Source organism: Procambarus clarkii, chromosome 31, assembly GCF_040958095.1.
Source record: "Procambarus clarkii isolate CNS0578487 chromosome 31, FALCON_Pclarkii_2.0, whole genome shotgun sequence".
Taxonomy (NCBI): Eukaryota; Metazoa; Arthropoda; class Malacostraca; order Decapoda; family Cambaridae; genus Procambarus; species Procambarus clarkii.
The window spans coordinates 21,656,576-21,684,484 of NC_091180.1; the positions used below are offsets into that span (position 1 = coordinate 21,656,576).

The window sequence follows — 27,909 nt, forward strand, 5'->3', positions numbered from 1 at the left end:
GGGTCCATTTGAATCTTGAAAGAGGTTCTGAACCCTCTAACTCTACGAGTCGACTCATTACGACGTGTGATATGGCTGGTGAGGGTCGTGTTGTGATGTCTCCACAAACTTCTAAAGTCTACCTGAAAATAAGACAGTAGAGAACATGTGATGGGAGACAATGAGTTATTATAGACACTGGATGTTGTAATGTTGATAATGTGTTAATTTATCCCTCGTGTATTTTAATGCGTCATAACTGGCGCTTTGATTATGCGTCTTCTCTAGTATGATTCTAACAGAACATTGTTGATTATCGCGGAAGAAATGCATATAAACAGGACAGGAAACGCCGTTGTGGTTCTGCACGTGACTAATCTTGACTCTGAAGTGTTTAAAGTGTTTTTAACGCACAGTCAAAAAACCTTAATTGCTGTTCCAAAATTACAATAGCTACATGTCAATAGCTACAACTGTCAATAGCTATTAACAATTGTCAATAGCTACAATGTCACTTGTCAACTTGTCAATAGCTACAGTTATCCGTATAGTGTGTCTAGTCCTGTGTCGAGTGTTGATCCATAACTGTTTTGCAACACGGTTTATATTCTGATTGAAAATCATTTAAAGTTTGTGAATGGGAGAATATCGCAGACAATTTGGGGTCAGTTGCACTTGACAGTTTGACCTCACTAGAGGAGCTGCCTCAGCGCCCTCGTCTGCGGGACAAGGTAAGAGGAAGGGCGCCTCCATCCTCTAATGTCATATTTTACTGCGTTGTTTGTCTATATTATATTGTGGGGCACCCGGCCATGCCCGGGTGCCGTTCCCTCTCCAGTTACCCCTAACCTCTGTACCCTACAGAACCTCACCCCCCTAATCCTCCCCGCCCCTGCCCCCCCCTCCTTTTATCCTCCCCCTCTAGGGGAAAAAACACGCTTTTTTGAAAAACTGTTTTTCATGTATTGGGAAATCTTCGAAACCTCTTTGCCGATTGCTTTGAAATTTTGACACAATGTTGCATTCGAATAGGCGCGTGTTTTTATATACCTACTCTATACATGCCTCACCTGTGACAGGTAAAAACAAGCTTTTTTGAAAAACAGCGCCATGTGTTGCTCGAAGTAAGAACACACGCTATACTAAATATGTTACTATTCCATTTCAGTGTTTCTGATTACGTTGATAAATTGAATTTCCATTGATTTTTATTTAATTATATTTTGATTTAACTATTTTGTGTGACATTGCCTTGGAATTGAGCTGTGTTGTTTACCATACCGTTCATTTCGTGAGTATAAGTATAGATGCTGCACTTGTGACAGATAAAAACATGCTCTTTTTAAAAAAGAGCGCCATCTGTTGCACGTTGCTTACCATAGCGGGTGTCCTTGGGAGATCGAGATGTTGGGTATAAACTCCCGAGTTTTGATCTTTTATAAGGATCAGTGCGGTCAAGCGGTCAGTGTACTAGTTGTGTACAGGTGCGCAAACGTCTGTGCCTTCTGGGTTCGAGTCTCTTGCAGGGGTTGAGCCCTTTGTGTGTATATATAATAGTATTAAAGATAGAAAAATCAGTTAAATAATTCGCTAACATTTCCTTACAGGTAAGTGGAAGTGTACAGCTCCTCGTGGGACAATAATCAACAAAACTCTGCAGGTATGTTCCAATTTCCTTCAGTTTCCGTGCGGTTGATTTCACATTTTTTGGTTAATTTAATATAATTTTTAGTTTTAATGGATTCTCTGGATAGCCGAAGATTGACTTACAGCCGATTGATTGATTGGCAGCGTTCACGATAAACTTTTTTTGAGGGGATAAGTATTTGTGTTTGAGTTATACACGCCCATATATTCATAGTCAATTGGCCCAAAGTATTTTTGGGAATTTCGGAAGACAGCCTATGTTGTGCTGTTTGAAATATGGCGTCCGGTGGCAGGGCCGGGCCCTTGGGGGGGGGGGGGGGAAGAGGGCTAGGACGAGTGACCTGATTGGGTAAGTTTTCCATCGGCTCACCAATCGGAAACCAATTTCGATTTCAATGCTGAATTATTTGCCTCTGTTAATATTGTCAGTCATTTAGTGGAGCCAGCCGTAAAGACTTTTGTGTCATCTGATGAATAACGTAAAGTATCGTCATTCTTATGAAATTCTGTTGCTGTCGTAGCCTATTGAAGCTGGTCTGTCATAATTAATGATTCTCATTTCATTGAGAGTTTTCATATATATTATTCTGTCCGTTATTCAGTAAATGTTTATATATAACCAATTTTGTTACTACTCTCTGATGAATCATAGACTTGAGCCGAGTTTACACATTACAATCATTAAGGATGTATTGTGGGAGTAGGTTATTGAATATGATGAGTTGCGTCTGAAGCGCTGCTGGGTTGTCTCTCTGGGCGAGTCTGCAACACCGGACAATAGACCAGTTCCGGAGACCAGGAGAAACCCCCACAGTGCCTGGCTGAGGTTAGTTATGAGAGAGAATGTCTCTCTTGTTGGGGGGGGGGTCAGACGGTTTGAGATTGCCTCAAACATTTCAAGTTGATTTGTAATGTTGTGATTGTCATGGGGTGGCTGGGGTCAACACCCATATGCCCTTCTTTCAGTAGTTGTCTCAGCCAATGGTCTAGTCCTGTGAAGTCTGAAATGTGTCGTTTTGATTGTTCATAGTTTGTTTTTCTCAACTTATTTCTCAGCTGTTACTGATATTGAATCAACGTCAGTAACGTTGGGTGTTGATTCAATATTGATTAAAGAGTTTTTAACGTTGATAAAGTTGTTTCAACATGAGCAAGTTTTAGCGGACTGGGAGAGAGGAGGAGTGTTGTGGGAATGTCCATTGTAATCCACTGCTCTCAGGGGTCCAACGGTGAGATGGGGTCCAACGGTGAGATGGGGTCCACTGTGCGTGCACGTTGTGGGGTCCACTGTGCGTCCACGTTGTGGGGTCCACCACCGGACCACACCTAGTGTAGATGGCACTGATGTCCAGGTAACTATCGCCGGCAGTCTCAAAAAAGTATTTAAGGGCTGGTTGACCGGTGTTGGGATCGAACTGTTGACAACCCAACACATTTAATTTAGGTTTATTCTGAATGTTTATCCTATGCTTCGTTGTACTACAACGAAGTACATGAATCTGAACAGGTGTCAGCCTCAGCCGGACCTGTTGTCAGGTGCGACACACTTTGTCCTGAGGTCTGATAAAGGACATGAAAATAAGATGGTATAAAACTTCATCATAGATATATTCGGATATATCTCTATTCACCTTATATACAATATATTACATGTGTGTATATTATATATATATATATATATATATATATATATATATATATATATAGAGAGAGAGAGAGAGAGAGAGACCATGAAATGGTCGTCTCTTATCCGATTGTTCTTTCCACTTATAAATTCACTTGTCCGTAATTAGGACCACTATTCGGGAAATCAGCGCGTTACCTCCACGCCGACCTCTAAATCTCAAAGCTGTTATCTTCCATAACTTTCAAGAACGTCGACCATGCCTCGAGGTCCTCTTCCTTCGTGAGGGTGGAGCACACTAACAGTTGGGTCCGTTGGTCACACATCCACACGCGACGACAGCCTGTTGACTCAATGGAGGGGAGTAGATGTCTGTCTTTCCACATGCTCCGGCCAGCACACGTTACCTCGCCCGGTGGTTCTGATTGGCTAACAAATTCCCGCCACCGGACGAGCCATACCGTGCTGACCGTTAACGACCTCCACGGTTGTTAACCTCGTTCTTCCTGTAATAATGAACGTATTTCTATTATATACCGTGTCTTTATGCGATGACATAACACGATACGATATATCGTAACACCGGCGAGTGACACTGGGCCCCAGACATCAGGTGTCTCGGTGTCTCGGGTACTTGCGGGGGGGGGGGGGATGGTGGCTTGTTTAGACACAGGCTTCTGAGCATGTATTGTTGTTGTTGTTGATTTCTTATACTGGAGTATGCAGATGTGTTGTTGAGTAAGCGGTAAAGGAATAGGCAGAATCGTCTTGCCTAAGAAGGAGATTATCGTAACAAGAATTTTTTTTATTAAGTTATTTAATACATTAGAATAACCTGCATGTTATACAACATCCTGCATATAATACATATTTGCATTACATATATGGCTACATTTATTACACAGTCTACAAGCATGAAAACTTGCCAGTCAACTGTTGTTATAGTTATAAACAGCCTTCTGGTGCTTCGGAGCTCATTAACTGTTTAATAATTGTAAACAAAGCCGCCAAAGATTGAGAAAAGATACGTAAGGTTCGTAAGTGATTGCATAACTTCTTCGTGAATCTGGCCCCAGATCATTTGATGTTCCCAATTTTCTGATGGGAACATCAGATCATTTGATCATCAGACGAGGGAGTGGGGAATGGTGGGGAGGACGAGGGGACAGGGGAGGGGGTGGGGAATGTTAGGGAGAACTGGGAGACAAGGAAAGGTTGCTGTGGCTCAGCAACAGCCACAGCAACGCGTGGTCGGGTACAGCTAGTATGTATGTATATATATATATATATATATATATATATATATATATATATATATATATATATATATATATATATATATATATATATATATATATATATTTGTTTCCCCCTTTCCCTCCGGTAGCTGTCTAATATTCATAGTCATTTCCAGATCCTGTTCTTTGTGTGATGTCCTTATCACCTTTGTCCCTCGAACCTGTAACCCTCAAGGAGCCTATTGTTACTGTCACGCGTCTCCGCTACACCACACCTTCCTACACTAACACAGTTAATCGTTTATTGACTTATCTGATCATTATGTCTGGCGCCCTAGCGGAACCCTGCAGTATGCTCGGCGCCTTAATGTTCCAGGGGCCAGATTCACGAAAGCACTTACGCAAGCACTTACGAACCTGTACGTCTTTTCTCAATCTTTGGCGACTTTGTTTCCAATTATTAAACAGTTAATGAGCTCCGAAGCACCAGGAGGCTGTTTATAACAATAACAACAGTTGAATGGGAAGTTTTCATGCTTGTAAACTGTTTAATAAATGTAACCAAAGCCGTCAAAGATTGAGGAAAGATGTACACGTTCGTAAGTACTTGCGTAAGTGCTTTCGTTAATCTGGCGCCAGGTCTATTGGCATCAACAAACGTGTTCTGGCGAGTTAGTGTTACTTGGAAGGACTAATTCATATATATTGAACCTTTGGGTAGATAATTTGTCCATCTGAGCGAATGTTTCCGACTGGGATCGAATTTGTGTGGATTTGAATTTTTAGTGTGGTGGTGGAATGGTTGCCGTGTCGTAGTGGTTGTCGTGTCGTAGTGGTTGTAGTATAATAGTGGTTGTCGTATAATAGTGGTTGTCGTATAATAGTGGTTGTCGTATCTTAGTGGATCGAAGACGACGACCAATGTTCCGTGTGCTGGTCGTGGAGCAGCCTGTCGTCTCCAGCGTTCACAACGTCACTAAACTGATGTGCTAAATTGCCCGAACCTAACCTAGCCTAACCGAGGACCCGCGAATAGAAAACGGGGCATCACGTCCATTGTTGCGAGCCTCTGTGATTCTTAGTAGACCAGTTTCTGGCCTTAGGGGGGGGGGGAATTATCAGGGGGAAAGCACCTAGCCATTACGACTATATACCACTGGAAAGGGGTCGGGATAAGGACTTGGGATGGGACGGGGGGAAAAGGAATGGTGTCCAACCACTTGGACGGTCGGGGATTGAACGAGATGCGGTAACGTGGCTACTTACACCTTGCTTGAACAAGCCAATACCCACATGTATATGATAGTGTATGATAACACACCTTCCAACAGTTACAGCCCCACTCCTGTGCCAGGTAAGTCCACTACGGGCTCACCATAGCCCGTGCTACTTGGAACTTGTTCCGAGTAGCTGAATCTGAAACAACACCACCTTCCAAACGCATTCACTGTATGGAATATTCATTTCATTTACTCACCTTCACGAAGAAACACCGTAAATGTTTTTACAAATCTCTACATGAAATTTCTATGACATATTTCCTCACTCGCAAGGCTTGTGTACGTCGTATTAGTGACGTGCCACAGACGAGGAGTTTAAGTCTAGTTTATGATCAGACAATTACATGCGGCCACGAGGAGACCAAGAGGATTGAAACTAAATATTCTTAAGTGCCGACATCCGCCCCCCCCCTCCTTCTCATGCCTCCTCAAGACATCTGTACACAGATGTGTCCACCTCCGTCGGTGACTGAGGGAAGACACGTATCTGGGTCCTTCAAGGAGTAACAGCAAGACATAATCAATGGGAAGTTACCACGAGAATGAAGTAATTAAAAGAACATTTACAGCTTCTACCCAGTACTTTATACTGTACTATACTGCACGCGACGCGCGCGCGCGTGCACACACACACACACACACACACACACACACACACACACACACACACACACACACACACACACACACACACACACACATACACACACATACACACACCCCCACCCTCCTCCCCATAAAAGCTCTCCCTACCCAGAACCCTCTCTGCTTCCACTCAAATGCTCATTCAAAACCCGTTTCCCACCCTGTTCCCTCTCCCCCTTCACCAAACTCCTTACCGCATACCCTCCCTGTTCACCCTTACCTTTATCCCCCCTCCCTTACCTTGGGGGCCTGACAGCTGAGTGAACAGCGCTTCGGATTCGTAGTCCTGAGGTTCCGGGTTCGATCCCCGTAGGAGGCGGAAACAAATGGGCAGTGTTTCTTTCACCCTGATGCCCTTGTTACCTAGCAGTAAATAGGTACCTGGGAGTTAGACAGCTGCTACGGGCTGCTTCCTGGGGGTGTGTAACAAAAAGGAGGCCTGGTCGAGGACCGGGCCGCGGGGACGCTAAGCCCCGAAATCTTCTGAGAACCTGTTAACCAACTCACAAATCTTCACACCTTTGGAACACCTTCCTCCGTCAGAAGACAGACCACCAGATTTACCACATCGCTTGATTTGTTCCCGAATGATTAGTTTAATTTGGTGTAGATTTGGATCACATTTTCTTAGCTGCATACGCAAAGTTGTGTTTAATATAAAGTGCTGATTATTTTTCATAATAAAGTTAGTTTATCTTCTCAATTTCGGCTGGAAACTCCGACTAGCGTTTAATAATTGTGTTGTCTGAAGCTGAGAAGGTGAAGAGTTTGTCCAAGAAACCTTGTAGGGTATTTTCTAGCAGGTGTGGTCTGGATGTAGCTTTTTTACAGGTGTGGTCTGGGTGTAGCCTTCTCGCAGGTGTGGTCTGGGTGTAGCCTTCTCGCAGGTGTGGTCTGGGTGTAGCTTTTTTACAGGTGTGGTCTGGGTGTAGCCTTCTCGCAGGTGTGGTCTGGGTGTAGCCTTCTCGCAGGTGTGGTCTGGGTGTAGCCTTCTCGCAGGTGTGGTCTGGGTGTAGCCTTCTCGCAGGTGTGGTCTGGGTGTAGCCTTCTCGCAGGTGTGGCCAGGGTGTAGACATTTCAGCGTCAAGCAGGCTAAGCCTCGTACCAACTCGTGGAGTACCAGGAAGTATACAGTGACCCAAGCTGAGGGCTCAGGCTGAGGACCCAAGCTGAGGACCCAAGCTGAGGACCCAAGCTGAGGACCCAAGCTTGAGGACGCCATAGTGTACAGGGGTGTGGGCGAGTGACCGTTGGCCTCCTGCCGACCACCGCTGGCCCGGGGCCCCGCCCGACGTGGCCTGGTTGTAAACTACACACAGTACCAACGACCCTCCCAGTACGTGTTGGACGCCCTCGTCAACCGTCCTCCTCTCAGCTTGGGGCCCGACGGGTGTAGGGGTCGAGGGCCCCGGACGGGTGGCGTAGGGACCCCACAGCCGTAAGTCACAGGCTATATTGCCGTGATTTTCAAAACAGATCGCGTCCAGGTCCCCCAATTCCGACGCCAGCCACGTACTGACAGGACCCCTTTGCTTCCGGGGCGGGTGACGTCACCACCCAGGTGCCCCAGTAGGGATGTTGAGTCACTGAAAATGAGAATAAACATCGCGCCATTCCACGAAAATTATTGCCACACGTTGCAACCGACGTCTTGCAAAAGTTGGATCAAGTTCCACCTTTGGTTTAATTATAATTCTCTCAAACGTTCAATTGCCATGGCTGCTCGGTGTGGCTTGTGAGTGTGTTTACAGATCTCTCCCTCGGGAAGCTGCGGTGGAGATAACTGAAGATCAGAAGATATCTGAAGATAACTGAGAGCGGGAGAGGGAGAGGAGGCGCGCTGATGCTGGCAGTACTGTCCCGGAGTGGACGCGGCCACACACGACCTTGGCTACACTACTGCTACTACTACAGCGTCACTTCATTCACAAACAACATGTTGTAAACACACAACATACACACATGTATGCTAGTGATATCCCGATATCGCATTCGACTCAAGGAAACGTAGGAATGGATATATAAGGATATATATGAGAGCATCTCACTCCTCTTGGATAACTCCTTAATATCCAGTTGACATCACCAGGGCTGCGGGCGCTTCTGCGTCACCCACCTGACACCAAGCTAGGATATTAAGTTCATTAGTCACCGCTTCCGGTAGTATCCTAAGACGGTGGCATTTCCTCGACAAAGATGTCCTTGGGAGTAGTCAGTCAACTGCTGGTTATCTTACCGATATCATAGCGGCCGTACGATATGTTGGGGTATGGAGGCTGGCGCGCCGGTAGTGGCGGTAACACGCTTAAGGGAATATATGTATGATTAGTTAACGTGTTTTCTGAGTTATTCTCATTGTTCCCTGGCATAGTCTCCCTCCTGGCATAGTCTCCCTCCTGGTATAGTCTCCCTCCTGGCATAGTCTCCCTCCTGGTATAGTCTCCCTCCTGGCATAGTCTCCCCCTTGGCATAGAGAAAGATCTAGGAGTTGATATCACACCAAACCTGTCTCCTGAAGCTCACATGAAAAGAATAACGTCTGCGGCATATGCGAGGCTGGCTAACATCAGAACAGCGTTCAGGAACCTGTGTAAGGAATCATTCAGAATCATTCATTGAGGTATATACATCAAGAGATGTATTGCTTTTCTCGGTGTATATACATTTAGACCTGGAGATTTTATTTATACTTAAACTATATTTGCTGGTTGGTCAGAAGCTATTTTGACCACCTTTAAGACGCAACAACGGTTGATAAAGCCTTAATCTCAAACTATAGGTTGACTGCATCTTTCAAGACAGCCTGAAAGCAGTTGATACTGCTGCACAAGCGGCTTATTAATCAACCACGAGCAATACAACCCGTTCTCGCAAATTCGTAGTCAATATTGACTTGTTAACTACGTGCATAGGTGATATACTAAACATAATAGATACCCTTAAAAAGATTCATAGAAAACACCGACCTTACCTAACCTTGTTAGTATCTTAAGATAAGCATCTTATTGCTTCGTAATTACAATTATTACTTAACCTATACCTATTATAGGTTAGGTAATAATTGTAATTACGAAGCAATAAGATGCTTATCTTAACATACTAAGTAGGTTAGGTAAGGTCGGTGTTTTCTATGAATCTTTTTAAGGGTATCTATTATGTTAAGTATGTCACCTATGCACATATTTAATAAGTCAATATTGACTTATTAAATTTGCGAGAACGGGTTGAGCAATAAGCTCCCCTGAGTGTTGGGGAACATGTCAAACCGGAAGCAAAGAGCAATAGTGAGAGGACGACGACGAGGAAGAGTGGGACACAGAGCATCACTAGGCGCAGTACGTGATGTGACCAGGCAAGGAAACATCTTCTCCATGTTCGGAGATGATGCGTACCTGAAAGAAAAAAATACGTGAAGTATGGTTCTTCGTTTCCAGGATAAGTAAATCCCAGCTAATGCGATTGTGGGAAGGAACCAACACGACCACAAGTCAAGCACGCGGGGCGGTAATGATCGGGGACTTCAGGACCCAGAGAAGATAAACTAGGCCGAGCTCGGCCTTGAGGGCCACACAGACCAGGCCGAGCTCGGCCTTGAGGGTCACACAGACCTGTCCGAGCTCGGCCTTGAGGGTCACACAGACCTGTTCGAGCTCGGCCTTGAGGGCCACACGTCTCCAGACTCTCCCCCTTGACACCTGCCAAGCTTAGCCTTGTGAGTGACTTTCAGGAACTTGAAGACGGTGTTGTTACAGTCTCCTGTAAGCCGCCTCCGTTACAGCCGTGCTGGAGCGGGCGGCCGCGGCTCCGACAGTCCTGGGACACAATACAAGACTAGTTTCAGAACCCTGAGGACTCCCCTACATCATAAAAGAAGGGGAAGAGGACACATGATCGCGATATACAAGATTTTTAGGGGCACTGCCGAAGTAGATACGAATGGCATGTTTAACACGTACAACAGCAGAAAGGTGTTAGATATAAACTAGACATACAGCGACATGAATGTGAGGAGACATGAAGAATGAACCACAGGAAAATGCACTTGATCATTTCATCGACAGGTTCAAATGGCTAGCAAACTTTTAAGACGACATCATGTTGATAGACGGAGACGCAGTACTGACCTTCGCTAAGTTACTCCGAGCTACACAAAGGAGCAGATAAACAGCCTCTCTAACTCTCAGATATTCCAAGGCCAAACTTTTCTCTGAAGGGGGGGGGGGGCCGGGGGGGGGGGGCTTTTAAATTACTAGACATTTATAAACAAAAATCGTGCGTATATGTGTACTTACCTAGGTACTCACCTAGTTGTGTTTGCGGGGGTTGAGCTCTGGCTCTTTGGTCCCGCGTCTGTGGGCGGTGTGTTTAGAGGGTTGAGCAATAGCTCCCTAGCCCCAACCCTTTCCTCCACTCCCTCCGGCTTTTTGTTTTTGCTTCTTGGCACTGTCTATCGCACCACGGGTTGTTAGGTTCTCGCGCTTTGTGTTCCCTTAATGGTGGCATGAATCTCTCTTCTGCCTCTTTGCACCTCAGCTTTACTTGGTCCACCGTTACCTGGACCGTCTTCCCTCTAAGGTCCTCCCATTGAACACTTGCCAGATGGTCTCTTACTTTTATGTAGTCTCCTGTTTTATAGTCTACTGTTGTGTGTGTGTACTCACCTGGTTCTGTTTCCGGGAGTTGAGCTTTGCCTCTTTGGTCCCGCCTCTCAACTGTCAATCAACTGGTGTACAGATTCCTGAGCCTATTGGGCTTTATCATATCTACAGTTAAAACTGTGTATGGAGTCAGCCTCCACCACATCACCCCCTAATGCATTCCATCTGTTAACTACTCTGAACACTGTGTGTGTGTGTGTGTGTGTGTGTGTGTGTGTGTGTGTGTGTGTGTGTGTGTGTGTGTGTGTGTGTTGTGCGTGCGTGCGTGCGTGCGTTGGTGTGATAATTATTGGCGTTATTAACTGCTCCTCTCCTTACTCCCGCCTTTCCCTAAAGACTGTTGTGTGTGTGTGTTATATCGGTAAAAACGAGGACTAAACCCGTCACGGTTAATAACACACAAGAAAAAAGATTCAAGAGGTATTTTTACGCCATAATCGTCTGCGACATCAGGTGGAAAGCTCTTACTAAACGCCATAAGGACTTGAGACCAACGAAGAGCCAGCTATATAAACGAAAATGGCACGTTAAACGCCCTGTTTTACTGTTGAACTAACGACGGTTTCTGGAAGATCCACTATACGCATGCGTGGTCAAATCCACAAGGGCCGTGACGAGGATTCGAACCTACGTCCGAGATCATCCCAGACGCTGCCTTAATCGACTGAGCTATATGGTCAAAAGAGTTGAAACCGAAGTTCTACAGTACTTACTGGATCCTGTAGCCTCTCTGAGACACCTACCAGGGATTTACACAACTCCCCCCATGCACTCGACCACATGCGTGGTCGTCTATTGAGCTGGCGACTGGCTAACGAACCTAAAAAATCTTGTGGACATATAAAAAACGGTTTGGGATAGGTGATTGGACAAGCATTCTTTACGTAAATATAATCCGTTGAGCCAGGAAAAATCAGAAAATTCTTTATTCAGTAACAGGAAAATAAATAGCTCCGCTATAATCATTCTCACCCGGAAAATTTTCTTTCGTGTTTTTCCCGCGATCATCGAACGTTGAAAGGGCAAGTTGAGGATGGAGCACAACCACAACCACTGAGCAACAGGTGGTTGTAGGCGACATGCAGCGACCATGAACGTCAGCCAGACCTTTCACCACTCTACAACTACACCCCACCTAGCCCCCCCTCCCCCTCCTAGCTACCCTCCCCCTCCTTGCTCCCCTCCCCCTCCTAGCCCCCCACCTCTCCTAGCCCCCATCCCATCACCCCCACCACTCCTAGCTCCCCACCCCTCCTAGCCCCCATCCCATCACCCCCCACCCCATCACCTCCCCTCAAACTCTGGGAAAACATACGCAGCCGTGACACTGCCTCTCGGGTGATGACAATACCGAACGCCATCGCCCTCTACGGCCTGTTGCGGTGCACTCCAGCAACGGAGACGTCGACCTTAACGCCACTTGCGGGTTGTGGCGCGAGTGACGCTTCCAGCAGGTCTGTGCCGCGGGGCGAAGTGACTCACCAGGCGTCGAGGGACGAGGCGTCGAGGCGAGGAGTGAGGGCCACGCCGCCACAGTCCAGGTCCAGACACCTTCCCTTACGGACGCTCCTGCACGCCCCACGCGCCCGACCACCGCCTGTAAGTGCCACTCCTCCTCCTTCTTCCTCACCTTCGACACGATAATAGTGCTAATTATGGATTCGAACCCGTCTGTGAAGCGGCGCCAGAGCGCGTGTTGTACCCGACGACGCCAGCGACGGGAGACTACCCTTCAGCACTCCTGGGATACCGTGTCGACGAAGAGGGCCGCGAAGACCTGGATAGGCAGTGATTTCTGTGTGAAGAGTGCTTGGGTCGCTAGCAGTGCTTGGGTCGCTAACAGTGCTTGGGTCGCTAACAGTGCTTGGGTCGCTAGCAGTGTTTGGGTCGCCAGCAGTGCTTGGGTCGCTAGCAGTGCTTGGGTCGCCAGCAGTGTTTGGGTCGCCAGCAGTGCTTGGGTCGCTAGCAGTGCTTGGGTCGCCAGCAGTGCTTGGGTCGCTAGCAGTGCTAAGGCCCAGGATCAGTGGCGTGGCATTCTTGCAATAGCACTGCAAATATATATATTTTTAATATTGGTCATCTTGGAAAAATAAGTGAAGGATGAGATCCTGGAGCCCCACTAGTGTGAAAAGTATCTAATGTGGGGTTAGTGGTCAGGATGATCTATAACCTCCCCTTTCTTGTGCTATCCCCCCCCCACACCCCCACCCCACACCCCCACCCCACACCCCCACCCCACGTCCTCTCTCCCTCTCTCTCTCCTTTATTTTCCTGTCTCTTACCCAAAGAAGTGACAAGTGCAGATACTTGAGACATCTCCAGTGACGTTTATTTTCCTTGATGAAGGTTGATTGACAGCTGCCAGATTCTTTGGTACACGTGATGACGAATTGGGGTGGGTAGTGGTGGTGGTAGTTGTGAAGGTGGTGATGGTGGTAGTTGTGGTTGTGGTGGTGGTAGTGAGAACATCAGGCCATATTCACTGGTATTGACTTGTGAGACACTAATCTGACCTTGGAGCCGACCACAGTTATTAAGTATATTATCTGTCGACATTATAACTGGCCACTTTACTACTACAATTAATAACTAAATAGTTTATTATTTTTGAGGTCGGGTTAGCCCTTAAGGCCGGAGGCTCTAAAGTGAAGAATATATAAACACAGTATACAAGTAATTATCTAAGTCAGCCTCTAAGTCAGCCTCTAAGCTTCGTAACAATTTAAGTAATAGCATCAATGTCAATTAAGTCAATTTCCAGCCTATTTCAACGTGAATGGATTGTACTCCTTTATTTTATCCCAAAACATCCTTATCACCAATTCTAAAAAAAAAAAAATCCTCCTCGCTATTATTTTGTATTTTCTTGACTCAAAATTTAGAACCATTGCATCCCCCCCCTCTTTTTTTTCTTAATCCTGGTTTCTAATTTGTCAACAGAAGACCCAGTTATTCTTAAGTCTCTCGTTAGACACCTCGTTGACAGCGACTATAGCTAAGCTCAACCAGAATATAATTTTCTTAGGGATAGTGTCAAATCTAATTACCATGTGAAGATGGGGTGATGGGTGGGGGGTGTAGGGGGGAGGAGAGGTACGGGTGAGGGGGGAAAAGAGGGGTGGGGGTGAGGGGGGGAAGGAGAAGTGGGGGGTGAGGGGGGGGCAGGAGGGGAGTGTACCCCAGGGCGGGTCACCAACCTGTCCTCAGGCTGGGCTGGTCACAGCGGCCGCCGACCTCTCAACAACCAACAACACGGCCCCAGGAAGCGGCCCGTAGCACCTCTCTAACTCCCCCAGGTACCTATTTACTGCTAGGTGAACAGAAGCACCAGGGTGAAAGAAACTCTGCCCATTTGTTTCCGCCTCCACCGGGGATCGAACCCGGAACCTCAGGACTACGAATCCCGTGCGCTGTCTACTCAGCTGTCAGGCCCCCTGAATGAAACTGGGTAATGAAGCACGGTTTACACACGCTCACAGATGATGACATCGAAGTATCCTGGAACAAGTGCCTCGCTAACAACCTCTGGTCGAACCACAACACTGTAAATCCTTCACCACGTACTGAAAAATACAAATATTCGCCCAAAGTACTTAAACACCAAACTTAATCTTACCAAACACGGAACTTGGATGTATAATATTGATTTACCTATGAGAACAAACCTATTCTATATACACAATATTTTAACATGTGTAAATGTGTCTTTGAAGACGGCCGCAGCTTTAACGAGCCTGGCCTGGAGATAGCTTGAAGTACAAATTACCAACAGAACCTAAACACCAAACCTAAATATACACACAATTCTAATATACAATAATATCAATTTACATGTGAGAAAATATCTATATAGAATACACAGATAATTAATGAATACGACTTTGGGGGTATTGAAGCGCAGTTTGGAGGGACCCGAGCCTGAGGACGGTATGGGACCCCTAGCCTGAGAATGGTATGGGACCCCTAGCCTGAGGACGGTATGGGACCCTAGCCTGAGGACGGTATGGGACCCAGAGCGCTGTGGGGCTCGCATTGTCCCACAAATTCTCGCTCCTTCATTCACTCAGTCCGTAGGTTCCCAGCGCGGCCATGAATGACGGGTTTAATAAATTTAGAAGTGATATAAATTTGACTTGGCGCCGTGATGTCATCGCCGTGATGACATCACAGGGCGCAGGAGACGAGGAGCGAACAGCAGCGGCCCCCTGCACCTGTGCGGCGGGGAATGGCGCCGTAGAACCCAGTGTAAAGTGACGGGAGTGTTGGCCGTCCATTGGCTTAATGTTTCCCCCCAGGGGAGAACCATGCATAGAGAGCCACGTCGTGGGGCACCAGCCAAGCAGTTATGGTTGAGAACAAGCTCATGGTCCATCAGTCATGCGCACGCAAACTCACATGCACGCACACACACCCACACCTTAGCGGCGTGGTCTGAACAACATTGGTGAGCGCCTCGCCGCGGCATGCACCATGTTAGGAGACCCAACGGTGCAAGAGGCCCTCCCCGCCCTCCCCGCCCACCCGCATAGCCGAGCACAGCCGCCCACCCTCCCCCTCCCGTCCTGCCAGCAAGGTGCGGCACATCATCGTGTAGCCTCGGCGTCTCCCGCACCTTCTGTGTTCCCGCGTCTGGCCTTGGTGGCTACCATTCACAACAGTTGCTATGTTCTCTTTACTTCGGCCCCTCGAAGTCTCAAAGTCCGTATTTTATTGTTCTTTGTTTTTGTTTAGCTTTGTACTTAAGTGCATCTGTAAGTGTGATAAGTGCTTCATGCTCTGTCTACTTTCCTCCCTCCACGGGGGTGTTCTTCGTGTGTTCTCTGTCCCTATAAGCTTTTAAAGTTGACTACGCAATTCGTCTATTGTGTTCCCCTGCCCGCTGGCCTGCCTCCCTACACTCACACACACACTTAAGTCTATTCTAGAGTTTATCATCGTTGTGTTTAGACTTCCTGGGGAAGTTGGAGGCAATAGTCAAGACACTTTCCTGTCACTCAAGACGAGGCGAGGCGTAGTGAATGTTGTCTGGCCCGGAGAGAGGCCCTCCTTTTGTTGCTGTCTTTAATTACTTAGTTTTTTCTACTACAGATACGGTCATATATTTACATATTGCTAACCAGCATATATACAATTTATTGTCCTCCATGGCACAGGGTTAGAGATCTGTGAGACAATATATATATATGTACAGTGTAGCGGGCTACTGAGCACTCAACCGCAGACGCCTGCTGGAGTGCTGGGAATTCTCAAGCGTTAATTACATCTCATGTATAATACATAATTGTTGCCTTACCTAGTAAGTCTTGGGTATAGTGTCCGCATGTCAACAAGTGTCCCAATGTTCTGATAATATTTACAGAGTTCGACATGGACAAGAAAATTCCGATAACTATATATATGGGTGAGAAAAGTCACAGGTTTTGTCACCCCTATAACACGTTACTCTGATTTAATTGTGTATGTGAAGGGAGAGTTTAGTGGAGAACTGTTACCTACACCAGAGTTTATGTGGGTTACCTTCACCAGAGTAGGTAACCCACATACACGATATTATTACTAATATTGAATCGCTTTCATTTACAAATTTATTTTTCCTTCCATATCCGTAACCTGTTTTAACTTCCTCTGACGGACCTGTTGTGTTATGTTGTGCCCTAACACTCCCTTGCCACTTCGAGGGGGGGGGGTATAGGGTGTTTATGTAGCTTCAGGGGGCACCAACCCCCCTGCCACTGGGCACGGCGAGAAGGCATCCCTAAGCATAAGAATTAATTCTTTTCTTCCCAGGCTGCCGCCTGAACCGCTTGAAGGTCGCCCCAAGCAAGGTGCTTCAGAGCTTCACTTTCTCAAACATTTCACTCAATTGTCTTCCCTTCGCCTTCCCAGGACCTCGAGCCCGCCAGCTGCCTCACTGAAGGAACAGGAGGAGGAGGGAACGAAGCGGGAAGGAAGAGATAACGCAACAGAGGGAGAAATAAAATAGAGAGAGAGGGCGAAGCAGCGAGCATTCACCAGAGAAGAGAGAAGGGCAACGAGGATGGCGTGTACCCTAAAGTCTGTCGTTGTCTGTGGGGTCTTATTGGCCATTATTGACATTGTAAGTAACGTGGGTTTTGTATCTCTTATTCTCTCTCTCTCTCTCTCTCTCTCTCTCTCTCTCTCTCTCTCTCTCTCTCTCTCTCTCTCTCTCTCTCTCTCTCTCTCTCTCTCTCTCTCTCTCTCTCTCTCTCTCTTTTTCTCTCTCTCTCTCTCTCTCTCTCTCTCTCTCGTGTGCTCTATGCTCTTAGATACCTTCTATAAAAGGTCCTATATTTTAGTGGTTCCATCTGACTCGTATTGTTTGCACTTGAGTGAGATTAGGTGAGTGTCCCGCATGTGAGCAGGTTGCGCAGTGGCTCCCTCACATGTTCTTGACTCTCTGTATGACGCTAAAGTGGCTTAAGGAGGTAATTCCTTGTGAATGAAAAAGTTTAGTTATGTCAAGCTCCTTTATATGAGATATATTGTACAATGTGTTGTGTGTGGGTGTGTGTTGTGTGTGTTGTGTGTGGGTGTTGTGTGTGTGTGTGTGGGTGGGTGTTGTGTGTGTGTGTGTGGGTGGGTGTTGTGTGTGGGTGGGTGTTGTGTGTGTGTGTGTGGGTGGGTGTTATGTGTGTGTGTGTGGGTGGGTGTTGTGTGTGGGTGGGTGTTGTGTGTGTGTGTGTGTGTGGGTGTTGCGTGTATGTGTGGGGGCGGCAGTAGGTTTAGCGTCTATGTATGTGTGTGTGGGTGAGTGTTGCGAGTGTGTGTGTGTGTGTGTGTACTCATTATGCTTGCGGGGGTTGAGCTCTGGCTCTTTGGTCCCGCCTCTCAACTGTCAATCAACTGGTGTTCAGGTTCCTGAGCCTACTGGGCTCTATCATATCTACACTTGAAACTGTGTATGGAGTCAGAATCCACCACATCACTGCTTAATGCATTCCATCTGTTAACTACTCTGACACGGAAAAAGTTCTTTGTAATGGCTCTGTGGCTCATTTGAGTGATAAGTTTCCACCTGTGTCCCCTTGTTCGTGTCCCACCCGTGCTAAATAGCTTGTCTTTGTCCACCCTGTTAATATCCCCTAAGAATTTTGTAGGTGTTATGTTTCTTACTCTTCTGTCTTCCAGGGACGTGAGGTTTAGCTTCCATAACCTTTCCTCGTAGCTCATACCTCTCAGTTCCGGGACCAGTCTGGTGGCATTCCTCTGAATCTTCCCTAATTTTGTCTTGTGTTTAACTAGGTATGGACTCCAGGCTGGAGCTGCATACTCCAGGATTGGTCTGACATAAGTGGTATACAAGGTATTGAACGATTCCTTACACAAGTTTCTAATGGCAGTTCTTATGTTGGCCAGTCTAGCATATGCCGCTGATGATATCCTTTTGTGGTGGGCCTCTGGGGACAGGTTCGGTGTGATATCGACCCCCAGATCTTTCTATTTGACTCTTGCAAGATTTCACCTCCCAGATGGTATCATGAGTTCAGCTTCCTGCTCCCTTCGCCAAATTTCATTACTTTACACTTTCCTAAGTTAAACTTTAGTAGCCATTTTTTAAACCATTCCTCCAATTTGTCCAGGTCATTCTGTAGTCTCTGTCTATCTTCATCTGTCTTGATTCCCCTCATAATTTTTGCATTATCAGCTAACATTGATAGGAACGAGTCTATACCCTCTGGAAGGTCGTTTACATATATCAGAAACAGGATGCGTCCAAGTACAGAGCCCTGTGGGACTCCGCTAGTGACATCTCGCCACTCCCCCCCACCTCACAGTCACTCGCTGTTGTTGTTGTTTTAGATTCAGCTAATGAGAACAAAAAGATCCAAGTAGCACGGGCTATGGTGAGCCCGTAGGGGACTTACCTGGCTCAGGAGCTGGGCTGTAACTGTCACTCACAGTTTCCTGTTGCTTAGATTCTCCTTTATCCACTGGAGAACCTTAACTTATACTCCTGCCTGCTTTTCCAACTTTTGTATGTGTGTGTATTTACTATTTGTATCTGCAGAATCGAGCTATTAGCTCTTACACCCCGCCTTTCTAACCAATTTATTTTTTCCTCTATTATGTCAACTACATATATCTCTCTTACACGCGCGCGCGCACATCCCCAGGAAGCAGCTTGTAGCAGCTGTCTAACTCCCAGGTACCTATTTACTGCTAGGTGAACAGGTGCACTAGAGTGACAAAAACTGCCCGTCTATTTGTGCCTGCAAGATCGAGCTTTAGCTCTTGGACCCCCGTTTTCTAACTGTTGGTTGTCTAATGTACTGACTTTGTACCTATTGTTTCTCTCATATTTAGTGTGTGTGAGAGTGTATCTGTGCAGCTCTGTGTTGGTAGATAATTATAGGAGTTTACACTAAAAAATAACACACACCAATAACAGGCAGCCACACAACAAACTCACGTAGCCACTCTACACTTGCTAACCAATTTCACTTTGCGCAGTCAATTAAACTTACACGCTCGTTACGTATCAGTAACAAGTCAATTATCAGAGAGCTCCAAGCCAGCAGTGGTGGGGGAATATTCCACAGTGACTAATCACTGCACCAGCGATCATTGCACTGTTAAACCCGGGTGAATATCTGTCAGTCTTCCTGCACAGTTGGTGATGGTGCGCATGTGATAACTCTTCTTAATGCATCTCTCTCTCTCTCTCTCTCTCTCTCTCTCTCTCTCTCTCTCTCTCTCTCTCTCTCTCTCTCTCTCTCTCTCTCTCTCTCTATCCCCCTCTCACTCTCTCACCCTATCCCTCTCTCACTCTCTCTCCCTATCCCCCTCTCACTCACCCTATCCCTCTCTCTCTCACTCTCTCTCCCTATCCCCCTCTCACTCACCCTATCCCTCTCTCTCTCTCTCTCTCCCTATCCCTCTCTCTCTCACTCTCTCTCCCTATCCCTCTCTCTCTTTCTCTCAAGCATCCTTTCTCAAGCTCGCTTTCAATCTTGGACTTATGGAATTCAATATATATAAAGAAATGCAAAGTGCCAGTAACACAAGCACTCAGTATTGTGTGGAGGAAGACCTATATATATATATATATATATATATATATATATATATATATATATATATATATATATATATATATATATATATATATATATATAATCTTCATCCTCGTGGTCCTGTATGCCTGGTATACTAGATATGTGTACTTTACCTAGTTGTACATGCGGGGGTTGAGCTCTGGCTCTTTGGGCCCGCCTCTCAAGTGTCCTAGTTGTCCACTGACGGGTGTGTCTTCCACAGCTTCACGGTCTGGTCACGCTGGGCTTCTACGGCTACCAGTTCATTGTAGAGTCCTTCTACCTGTGTCCCCTCAACCTGCCCGTCGAGAAGTGCCACAACAAGATCTACATCTACGAGCAGAGTAAGTGGAGAGAGAGAGAGAGAGAGGGAGGGAGAGAGAGAGAGAGAGAGAGAGAGAGAGAGAGAGAGAGAGGGAGGGAGAGAGAGAGAGAGAGGGAGGGAGGGAGGGAGAGGGACAGACACAGGAACACGCAGATATAAAGACGCAAAGTTAGACAAACACATCCTGAAGAACATAAGAATGTAGCTAACTGCAGAAGGCCTATTGGCCCATTCGAGGCAGCTTCTATTTATATCCACCCAATCCCAGAATCCACTAAGATTGGGTGAAATATTTATATCCACCCCAATCCTTGTTCAGAGTGTATGTCCGTGATCCTCACTGACTGGTGCAGAGTACGTTTATTGACCCCCATTCACTCTGTGAATTGAGTGGAGATAAGAATGACATTTGGCCCCCTTATATTAACGTAACTTGACAAGTGGGAGTCTTTCACTCAGCGTAAGTAGACAGATGTGTGTGTGTTGAGTGCGAGTGAGTGCCACACACTCAAGCCTTCGTTCACGTTAAATAGGAAATCCTCCAACAGGTTTTCTTTACATCGTTTAAGTTAAATTGTTTACAATATATACAAAGACTACATATTGGTGAACAAAGACTGACAGTTTGTAAATCTTTAGACGAAAGAATTACGTGAAAGTAATTGTATTGATGTATTAATATGTTCATCTGTATGTGTGTGTTCCGTTTGGCTTTGCTATTTATCACCAGTGATGGAGTTTGTGGTAACATCTTTGTGTGTGTGTGTGTGTGTGTGTGTGTGTGTGTGTGTGTGTGTGTGTGTGTGTGTGTGTGTGTGTGTGTGAAAAAGGGGTTGTTGTGGGTTGATCCACAAAACACTGTTCCATATATGTAAACACACACACACACACACACACACACAGTGACCCCACCACCACCACCGTCACCACCACCACCACCACCACCACTACCACCACCACCACTACCACCACCACCACTACCACTACCCTAACCCCCTCTCCTGCTTGTCCCACAGTGTTCGAGATGCGTGTGTACATCGGCATCGGAGAGGGCATCGCCTGCGTCCTCTTCTCCATCATCTACATCGTCGCATTAGTCAAGGTAAGCTGCCCTCAGTGTCTTACAGGCTGGCGTCCGGCCGCCCCCAGTGTCTTACAGGCTGGCGTCCGGCCTCTCCCAGTGTCTTACAGGCTGGCGTCCGGCCTCTCCCAGTGTCTTACAGGCTGGCGTCCGGCCTCTCCCAGTGTCTTACAGGCTGGCGTCCGGCCTCTCCCAGTGTCTTACAGGCGGGCGTCCGGCCTCTCCCAGTGTCTTACAGGCTGGCGTCCTGCCGCCCCCAGTGTCTTACAGGGGGGCGTCCGGCCTCTCCCAGTGTCTTACAGGCTGGCGTCCGGCCTCTCCTGAGTGTGTGGTGGAGTGTGTAAGTCACCCAGAGGGCCTCCAGTGTGTGTGGTGGAGGCTGACTCCATACACAGTTTCAAATGTAGATATGACAGAGCCCAGTAGGCTCAGGAACCTGTACATTGGTTGATTGACGGTTGAGAGGCGGGACCAAAGAGCCAGAGCTCAACCCCCGCAAGCACAATTAGGTGAGTACACTGGGACACTGTGCCGTCATGAACATCTCCCAACCTCCGTTGCGTCCTGGTTACAGTGGACACTGCATGTACTGCCCCGTAAAACGTTATACAGCAGTGACCAGGAAGAGTGCCATGACCGCCGTGGGCAGCACTCCGACCGTGCCACACACCGCCCATGTGTGTGTGTCAGTACCAACACTGAGAACAGTGCCAGCAACAGGTGTCGTGGCACTCAGGCAGTGCCAGCAACAGGTATGTCGTGGCACTCGGGCAGGGCCAGCAACAGGTGCGTCGTGGCACTCAGGCAGTGCCAGCAACAGGTGCGTCGTGGCACTCTAGCAGTGCCGGTGCTGAAGGACACGAGAAATAACTACTAATATTCATGTCTGGAGTGCCAACTCCAGAAGCCCTCGCGGGCGTCACTGAGGCTTGATACTGTGACCACAGAGACGCCGTGGAGGGGGCGAGGTCGCCACGCTGTTGACCAGGTTACTGGAGGTCAGTGGCGGGTGTGTGGCTGCTCTACGGGTAAGGTAAGGCGGGTCGACTTGAGAATCGTCCAGGACGGACCGAAACGTCGTCGTCCCTTCAACTTCTAGTATGGGGTCTGGTCAACATACTTCAGCCACGTTATTGTGACTCATCGCCTGCATAAGGCGGGTAATTATCAGGAGAGAGCTCTGTATAGCACTTGGGACGAAGAAATGAACACTTGTCTAGCACTTGGACGAGATGGGGGGAGGGACAAGGAGCTGGGATGCGAGGGACGCTGCCTAGCCACCTACACTATAGGGGGATCGAACTCCGACCCTACAAGAAGCGAGGACATAGTATTGGGACATGAAGCCACCTGTCAGCCCTGGGTGTGTAGTTTACCTTCTCGTGGGCGACTTGGCCTCATACGACTACATCTTTAGACATCTGTGTGAGCGGATCTTGCTACAGTATTCCCAGTGTGGTTACTCCCAGTGGCGAGTATCTAGAGATAAGAGGGGGGGGTGAAGTATGAGGGGGGAAGAAGGGGGTCGTAGGCTACAGGGCCCCGGGTTGAGTAGCTCGGGGGGGGGCTCCGGGGGAGGAGTGATCATGGCGGTAGCGCCTCTGTGGCTCGGTCTTTATCTCTCAGGCAGGAAGCGACAAATTACCTCCAGAAAGCTCTGTAATGAGTTGTGTGCGCATGTTGGGGTGAGGCTGTGGCGTGTGTGGCAACATTTGTGTGACGCAGGCGTATAACGGGGTATTTTTGGTGTCTTTGTGGAGGTCGATGCACGTGGTTATATATATATATATATATATATATATATATATATATATATATATATATATATATATATATATATATATATTATATATATATATATATATATATATATATATATATATATATATATATATATATATATATATAATATTGTTTAATATGATCGAAATGGTAAGATTAATGATTCTAACACGAATCTTCTCAATATTTCTTACGTTTTTCTTCACTGTCGAGGGTAATTGAAAAATTAACTCCCCAAAGTTCCTTTTCACATTTTCATTTATGGTCTGACGCCTAGAAGCGTTTTGCAAGAGACTTCTCACATTTTCAAAGACAACTTTTTATGTACTCCGTTTCATGCTTATATTTGCTTTTGGGCGAGCTGGTAGAACACAAACCAATGGATAAATCATTGGGTAAAGATATTTTTATATACTCAGAACACGAATCAATGGATACATTGCGTATTTTCTCTTCCTGCTTCTGTGTTGGTTCGGGGTCTTGAAGTGGGTAGAATGTAATTGTGTTAATTGGCCGTTGATCGTGGGTGTTGACTTTTTGATGTGTCTCGCTGATGTCGAGTCTCCTGTTGTCGCTGTATCTATCGATAATTTCTGTGTTGCTTGTTAAAATTTCTCTGGTGATGGTGCCTCTCCAGACACCAAACAGAGCGCCTTGAAAGAAACCAACGTCGTCTATGCCTTCACATGCCCACTTGGGGATGGTCAGCCCCAAAGATCTCAGTATATAGGCAAGACAACAACGTCTCTTTCTAGGCGAGTAACAATGCAAAACAACAGGGCTCCATCAAGGAGCCCTGTTGTATAATAAATAAATTATATAATAAAACACACACACACAGACACACACACACACAGACACACACACACTCTACAAACCTCTGAAGCAGCTGTCTCTCCCCTACAGCACAAACCTTCACTCACCTGGATATGGCTGATGAAGTCGTTCGCGGTGGTGGCCATCAACGTGTACTACCTGGCCGCCTGGCTCATCCGGCAGGGTCGCTACGACCACATCGAGTGGGAGAAGCAGGTGTACGAGGACCAGTTCATCTTCACCGCTGAGGGCCTCACGCTCGCTCAGATCATCATCATGGTTCTCTTCTGCCTCATCGGCGGCATCTTCACTTACAAGGTAAGCAGAGGGAAGCACAGAGGGAGAGAAGGTAAGCATGTGAGAAGCGATTGTATATATAATATGATGCCGCTGATGTCAAAAAATATATTTACATGAGTGATTTGTTTAGTCTTACACTGAGTCGCCCCTTACACACTATATACCTGGCCTCCCTCCGCAGGTGTGTGAGGAGAGGACCGCAAGCAGACGCAGCCTGCGACACCGCCGCAAGTGGGGGTCGCACGACGCCACGGCCCCGCCCCTCGACAACTACGACGAGGAGGAGACCCAGTACCTGAACGACGCCCTCACCAACAGCGACAAGACCCTGCCAGCGCGCGCAGCCTCCAGACAGTCACTCTCAGAGATCAGTCGCGCAGACACCTTCAAGCACTCCACCGGGGTCTAAGACCTCGGCATCGCAATGGATCTTCGCTTCGGTGTTTTGGAAAGGCGATATATATATATTTTTTTTTTCCCCCGCTAATGGCTTAAGGGCATGAGTGACCATAAGCACACCAATGTTTAGACTTATTTTAAACAATTAGTTCGTGTGCTTCGGTGTTTGGATGGTGGCACTTTGTGGCCCTCGCCAAACACAGGGCTTGACACACACCATACGACACCCTCCGTGTGTGTGGGGGGGGGGGGGGGAGGGGGCAGATGTGATCTACGAGACGGAGGATGTGTGAGACGCCGCCTCCGCTAGCAGGCAAGACATAAGTAATGGTTTCTAGACTTTTATTTGTGACAAATAATAGATCTAGTAGATGGATGTCCTTGCGTTCGGCGGCTGCTCCTCCTCCCTAAAAAAGAATGCTTATATGCACAAAAAGATTATATGCACAGGAAAACCTGCATATTTTTTTTAGAGCAATGAAGAATCTTATTAATATTTCTGTACCATTCAAGCCGACCACTGCCGTCAACAGACATCAGCTCAAACACTCGTGAATCAACATGTAAACAGTCTCGAAAAGCTTGAAATTCCCACAGTTATTATAAGCTTAAATGTTAGGTATTATTATTTCGTGTAAAGAGCCACCAAGTCTGTGGCAACATCGCTCAAGCTCTACGTTCCACCCACCGTTTTCTGTAACAATGTAGAGGAACTGATTTTTGTAAATCAATGATTTTACTCCAGCGAGAGAGAGAAGAGACCCATAGAGGCCAGTGTAAGTCCGACACTGTGGTGACGCTAGCTGGGGTAGGTGCTTAAGGAAGTCCCCGGTACAGTATGGTGTCAGTGGAACCATTTTTAGGGGCGAGCGTTCGAGGGTTCCAAGCCACTGTGACAATACCTGAAGGGCAAACTTGCATAAAATATAACTTTGGTGCAGGTTTATAGAATTGTGTGATCTGGCACATCATGTGGTGCCCACTGGCACAGCATGTGGTGTCCACTGGCACATCATGTGGTGCCCACTGGCACAGCATGTGGTGCCCACTGGCACATCATGTGGTGTCCACTGGCACATCATGTGGTGTCCACTGGCACATCATGTGGTGTCCACTGGCACATGATGTGGTGTCCACTGGCACATGATGTGGTGTGCTGTGTTTCCTTATATCGACTCACTCCACCGGACACAGACGTAATATAATGAGTCTCCACAGGTTCAGTGTTCGGATTATTACTATAGTAACAACGGTTATTTGTTGTTATTTTTGTGTAAAAGTTCACTACGGGCTCACCATTGACCGTGCTACTTGGAACTTTTGTTCCCAGGTGCTGAATCTAAAGCAACTTTTGTTGTTTAAAGAAAATTTATCAGGTTGGGATGATATCTACAACTCATTAATTTGATGTATTTTAATAGACTTTCTCCCTCACAAGACACACACACACACACACACACACACACACACACACACACACACACACGCACGCACGCACACACACACACACACACACACACACACACACACACGCACGCACACACACACACACACACACACACACACACACACACACAGACACACACACACACACACACACACACACACACACACACGCACGCACACACACACACACACACACACACACACACACACACACACACAATAAACACCGCTTGCAGGAAATAGCTTTTTTTCACACAAAATTTGATATACAAATTGTTAGGCATACAAAATTGTTGCGTCTAATCCAGACTCTCGAATTTCACGATGTTTCAACATTTAACTGTTTTATATTTTATTGTATAAGTTTAAGTGTATTGCTAAAGGTAAGTAGAGTTTTATACAAAATGCTAAGTGTATTGAGTAAGGTCTGAGGTATGCCATGTATATATATATAGAATGTGTTCATACTCACGACGCTGGAGAAAGTGGCCATCTTGCATCATCAATGATCATCACATCATCACCACGTCATCTATCACCATCACCCCCATCATGTTCGCGTCACCACCACATCACCATCACCGCATCACCATCCTCTGCACCCCATTATGTACATACTGTGAATCGTGGTTTGTAAAACTTAAAGAAATAAAGATCCATCTAGGAGAGTGAACATGTTTTATTCATCACACAAGCGTGGTATAATGGCATGCTGTCGGGTCGTGGGGGGAATGTCTCTAGCTTCCTCCAGGTGACACACACACCTGTGCCAGGCTTCGTCAAGCATTCACCCAAGCACCTGCACAACCTGTACAGCTTTCTTCAATCATGGAAGCTTTATTTTTTACATTTATTCAACCGTATATAAGCTTCAGAGTGCTATGATGTTGCCTGTGACAATAATAACCTTGGGTTGTGAAGTGTCGAAGCTCGTAAGCTGTTTAAGTAAACAAAGACGCCATGATTGAAGCAAGATACATAGGTTTCGTAAGTGTAAATGCTCGATGAATCATGATCCTGTCAAGCACAACGGGAGACGTGAGAGGAGCGCTGCAATAGGCTTGCTGGCCCGTGTGAAGGCAGGTTCCAGTCCCATTCCCCTGCTCTCAATCCTTCGTGTGTGTGTTCCCGCGCTACACCTCCCGGAGGCCCCTGCCTCTATGACGCCTCCCGCCGCACTCTCTCTAACTCCTCCACCTTCTTATCTTCGTCCTACAGGAATCTTACTCTAAGGGATCAAATAGCTTGATAGAAAAAGTGTACAAGGCAATCTGTGAGATTATTTATGAGCGGGAGAAGAATTTTTCCGTCAGCGTTCCTGAGCTAGAAACTGATTTAGGTCTCTGTTCCTAAGCCAGAGAGGAGGTTACGTCTCTGTTCATGAGTAAGGGATGGATTTATGTGACTGTTGCCAGGCGAGAGAGGGATGTTCCTAAACATGAGTGAGGGGTGTACCTCATGGCACCCCCCCCCCTCATGGCACCCCCCTCATGGCACCCACTCATGGCACCCACTCATCACGGAGCAGCGTCAGCCGCCAACATAAATCCTGTACTCACCTAGTTGTGCTTGCGGGGATTGAGCTCTGGCTCTTTGGTCCCGCCTCTCAACCGTCAATCAACAGGTGTACATG

General features: G+C 46.9%; 1 protein-coding gene across 2 annotated transcripts; it reads left to right on the forward strand.

Moving 5' to 3' along the window:
- Nucleotides 1-560: 560 nt before the first annotated feature.
- Nucleotides 561-26,944, forward strand: LOC123758711 (uncharacterized). Of its 2 annotated transcripts, none has more exons than XM_069334502.1 (6): nt 561-710; nt 16,958-17,168; nt 20,351-20,471; nt 21,469-21,554; nt 24,222-24,449; nt 24,613-26,944. In XM_069334502.1, exons 2-6 carry the CDS (start codon nt 17,109-17,111, stop codon nt 24,838-24,840), a joined length of 723 nt encoding a protein of 240 aa, XP_069190603.1. In that variant the 5' UTR covers nt 561-710; nt 16,958-17,108; the 3' UTR covers nt 24,841-26,944. The 2 variants fall into 2 exon arrangements, with proteins under 2 accessions (XP_069190603.1, XP_045599242.1); XM_045743286.2 differs by lacking the exon at nt 561-710 and adding an exon at nt 12,526-12,670.
- Nucleotides 26,945-27,909: the final 965 nt, after the last annotated feature.

What these genes read in the sequence shown, in the direction of transcription:
- LOC123758711 (XM_069334502.1), top strand. Translation starts at nt 17,109, where the DNA reads ATGGCGTGTACCCTAAAGTCTGTCGTTGTCTGTGGGGTCTTATTGGCC. An exon ending in GATCTACATCTACGAGCAGA is followed by an intron (nt 20,472 to 21,468) that starts GTAAGTGGAGAG and finishes CTTGTCCCACAG; the next exon opens with TGTTCGAGATGCGTGTGTAC. An exon ending in GCGGCATCTTCACTTACAAG is followed by an intron (nt 24,450 to 24,612) that starts GTAAGCAGAGGG and finishes CTCCCTCCGCAG; the next exon opens with GTGTGTGAGGAGAGGACCGC.